Source organism: Nanorana parkeri, unplaced genomic scaffold, assembly GCF_000935625.1.
Source record: "Nanorana parkeri isolate BGI_ZX_2015 unplaced genomic scaffold, ASM93562v1 scaffold849, whole genome shotgun sequence".
Taxonomy (NCBI): domain Eukaryota; kingdom Metazoa; phylum Chordata; class Amphibia; order Anura; family Dicroglossidae; genus Nanorana; species Nanorana parkeri.
This window is the reverse complement of record NW_017307117.1, coordinates 542076-546453: the sequence shown is the minus strand read 5'-3', so window position 1 is coordinate 546453 and position 4378 is coordinate 542076. Positions and strand designations below refer to the sequence as shown.

At 40.2% G+C, this 4378-nt stretch overlaps 1 protein-coding gene across 1 annotated transcript in view; it reads left to right on the top strand.

The window, feature by feature from the left end:
* The first annotated feature begins 1193 nt into the window (after positions 1 to 1193).
* Positions 1194 to 4378, top strand: part of MYL1 (myosin light chain 1) — an 18345-nt gene continuing 15160 nt past the window's right edge. Inside the window, exon 1 of the mRNA XM_018565453.1 lies at positions 1194 to 1434. Coding sequence (XP_018420955.1) covers positions 1312 to 1434 — 123 coding nt within the window. The 5' untranslated portion in view covers positions 1194 to 1311. The remainder of the gene's footprint in view (positions 1435 to 4378) is intronic.

Sequence of the window (4378 nt, the reverse complement as noted above, 5' to 3'; positions counted from 1 at the left end):
GAGAGAGAGAGAGAGAGTGAGAGAGAGAGAGAGAGAGAGAGAGAGAGAGAAAGAGAGACAGATGTGATTGGATTGATATATAGCTATACCATCCAGTCATGAGGTTGGATAGATGGAGATGATGAAATGAGAGAGAGAGAGAGAGATGGAAAGAGAGACAGATGTGATTGGATTGATATATAGCTATACCATCCAGTCAAGTACCTGACACATCACCAGAGTAAATGATTGACTAACAGTTTATGACATAGAAATGCAATATATATTTATTAATAGCACAAACATATACTGTAGAACATATCTCACACATCATGCTGAGAATGCTATGAAACACAGTTTACCTGGACATATAATTCGAGGTCTGACACACAAGCACACCTATCTGCTCATTGAGGAAGACTCTTGCAACAAGTGGAACAGACAGACCTACATATAGAATGATTTCCATGGCTCAGTGTCTCCTCCATGCCTCGCATTGTGAATTTGAAGCTCATCCTCTCGGATCAGCCATAAGGAACGTTAGCCTGGCTTCAGAATGTAATTAATATACAAAAGCAGCCAGGATGGGGGGCTTGTGCGTACAGTACATTCTCTCTGAAACAGGAGGAGGTGACAAGGACGACTTGCCATATACGTCTGCTTTTATTTTTAAACCCTTGGGCTGCACACTGCTGGATCAACACTTTTCCTCAAATGAAAGGAAGAGATTGGGGGGGCAGATTCAGGGTATGTAAAAAAGAATGGGAAGAAGGGGGGGGGGTAAACTTTTCTGAACCCCACTGCTTAAAAAATAAATTCCAGCCTGAAATCTCATGGGCTGCCAGAGTTTGGAATGTATGAGACATTGTGACATTGTGTGATTTACTGTTGAGCAACAACACAAAATTCCATCAGGAGAAAAAAAAAAAAAATCAAAACGACCCCACTTGCAACTAGATGTCAACAAGGGCTTCCCAGGCAGCTTATTCATGTGTGTTTGTCCTTTACACATATCCCAAAATTCCAGGCAGGCGGAAAAAAATAGAAGTCCCGTGGCTTGATGTAGCCCTGACCCCTTATATTCCATTTATAGTCTTAGTCCTGATGACATCCTCCTTGACTGGGGAACTGTCCAATCCAGCAGCATGCGTGCAGATTGTGTTAGGTACTAAGCGAAATATAAATATGCCCTAATAGTGAAAAACACACTGGGTTCCACATCTAGGCTCTAGGCTGAGGATCGTCCTGATCTTACCTCCAACACTAAGGCTGCTTGTTTCCTTCTGGATCCTTAATCGGCTCCCCTGTTTGCTCAAATAACACTCAAATACAATGGCACCTAAGAAGGATGTGAAGAAACCAGCAGCTGCTGCTGCCCCTGCGGCACCGGCACCGGCCGCAGCCCCAGAACCAGTCAAACCCAAAGAACCAGCATTTGATCTGTCCAGTGTCAAGGTAACAGGGCTGCAATGGGATGTCATGTGTGTAGTCACTGGAAACGCAGGGAGAATAGGGGGAACTCTGCTTTATACACCTTTTCCCTCCTTAGAGAGGTCATTCTCTACAGAAATCTGGCATTTATTTTGGAGATTAACCCCCTCCCAACACCAGAAGTCATTCAGGCTGATGCTTTTCTGTAATCTGGCTCCATGGCTGCATTTTTCATTTTTTTTTGGACTTAGTTTTGTGGCAGATTTTTATTTAATAGCAATTACATTTTTCCTTCTAAAACTTTTTCAAACAGTTCACTAAGTTAAACAGATCAGGAGGAATATATGTTTTACATCACTTTCTGGTGTCATCACACACATTGGAGGGGGGGGGGGGGGGGGGTCTTTGTTTTTTGTTTTTTTAATTAAATTAAGTTATAGCAAGTATAGTGTGCTATTCATAACAGGGACAGTTATAACTGAACCACATAAGCATTTACTTACCACTTTACAAAAGCCAAAGCTGATGCAAATCAAAGTAAAACAGAAGATAATGTCCTCTGTAGCACACATTTTATACATGCTATGAACTGTTAGCTGTCTGAGTTTTCCAGTGACAACACCAACAACTTCTCAATTGCCAGTGTTGTGCTGTACATGGAAGTGGTTTGCAGTGTGATGTGTTCTCAGAAAGCTTGCTCCTTGCAATGATATGACAGTGTACTGACAGGTGGCTAGCTAGCAGGCTACCCAGGGTATCTGGCAGTCTCCTCCTCCGCCTGGTTGCCTTCTAATTGGTCTATAAATGAGGATCAAGAGCAGGATGCCCTTCTATGGACACCCAAGGCTTGGCTTCTAACTGAATGAAGGCTGCTGCAGAACTGGCCTTTACCCCTTGGGTGCTGAGTGTAGACTGGACAGAAATCCCCTTCTTTATTATATGCTTATGACATGAAACCTCCATGTTATTTGTTAATCTGTCCATAGCATAGTGTGCATCCATCTCAGGACCAAGTTCACATCCTACAAATACTTTGTTGCAAAAGTGATATCAGCTGATGGTTGTTTCTACTTGCATAGTATTGAGAAGGAGCAATGCTGATGAGAACCTTTCCTGTTTGGGCTGTTGTTTAGTCATTGGAATGTGATTTCTGTTTCTGTTTACAAATAAGTGTAATCCTTGTTGAAGGAGAGTTCTTTTTTGAAACATACAACCAATGCATTTTCTTCAGGCTGATTTGTTAAAACTGGAGCAAAGAAAACCATGTTGATCATAGCAACCAATCAGATGCCAGCTGTCCTTCTCAGTCAACTCCAAAAAAAATACAGCTGGAATCTCATTGGCTAGTAAAGACAACCTAGACATTGTTTAAATGATGTCCTGCATGTTTTCTAGTAACACTAATAAAACTCTAGCTAGCTTTAAGATAGCTTTTCATTTACACATCAGTATACTTTTACCTAGTTCATTTACAGGGTTATTCACAAAAGGGCGAAGGGTTTCAGAGGACAGGATAAGTGAATAATCTAGGCTAAAAGAAGCTGATTTGGAAAAAATCTCCAATTCAGCTCACTTTCCAGTTCAGCTATGTTGTCCTAGATTGTTCACTTCTCCTGCCTTCTCCAAACTCTTCACCCTTTTGTGAATAACCCTGTAAGTTTGCCCAGGCCATATGCAAATGACAAGATTTGAATAGTAATCTTTTTGTCAGATTTATAATAATAAAATAATGCTTATATTAACATGCTCTTAGTTATTTTTGTATGATTTTAATACATTTCCCTCAAAATACCTCCAGATATTCTGGTTACAACTCATAGCAGCGTATGCTGTACATTGCAGTAGTGATGAAGGTCTTAATTAGGCATCAAGGGTACTCTTTCAGGGAACGTGTAATAACACCACTCCGCTAATTTACAAAGGTTATGAGTTCAGTGATACATTAAAATACTTAAGAGTCTAATAAAGCATCAATGTTTATATGTATTGTCATTTAGCAGCTGTTACTCCAGCTTCGGCTGTACTTCAACTAATAGCTTTGAGATTCAATTAAACTGAAGAACTTGATGTGCACAGGACATGCAGAGGGCGCCACCTAGTGGCTGGTGTGTGGTACTGATGTCCTATTATTGTAGTGTTGCTTCAGAAATCTTATTAAATAATAAACTCTAAAGACAGAAAGTCAATGGGTTGGCCAGATATTAGTGACAATTCGTAATATACCTTAACCAAGAACCAGAGATACAGTAGGCACATGAAAAATGGTAATACATTCTTATAAATGTTCTTTGAGGAGTCTAGTGGAGAGAGCAGAACACAAGTGTTATACTGCCATCTACTGGCCATAGGAGTAACAGTTGTAGTATTTATCACCAATGCAATTTTTACATGTAAGTACAATAACATAGAGGAAAGAAAAAGTGCCATAGTTTAAAATAACTTATTAGACTTTTTTTCTCAACACAATCTAATTTAATTACAAAAATTACAATTCTTGAAGCGTATGTATACCAAAGATGTTTATGTTTCGTATTGTATAGAATAGGGAAGGATTATAACTCTTGTCAAATAGTTTTTGCTTATCTGTGTCCCAGCTGGGTACATCCACCCTCTCTTTTTTTGTCTGTGTAATATTTGTCACTAAGGCAGAAAGTGATGGGACATTGTTACAGTTGTCACCAGAAGAAGAGGTGAGGACACTCAATGAGGACATATGTTCTGGTGACATGTGTCTAAAAGGGGATCTATCATTATGTAGACCAGGGCTAGGCAACCTTGGTACTTCATCTGTGGTGAAACTAGAAATCCCAATATGCCTCTGGGAGTCATGCTTTGGGGTGTCAGAGTCTAGCAGTGCCTCATGGGATTTGTATTTCCACAACAGCTAGAGTGCCAAGACTGCTTACCCCTGATGTAGAAGTGAAATCCCCCCAATGGGTTTTAACCTTTCCCTACTCTATGCAAAACT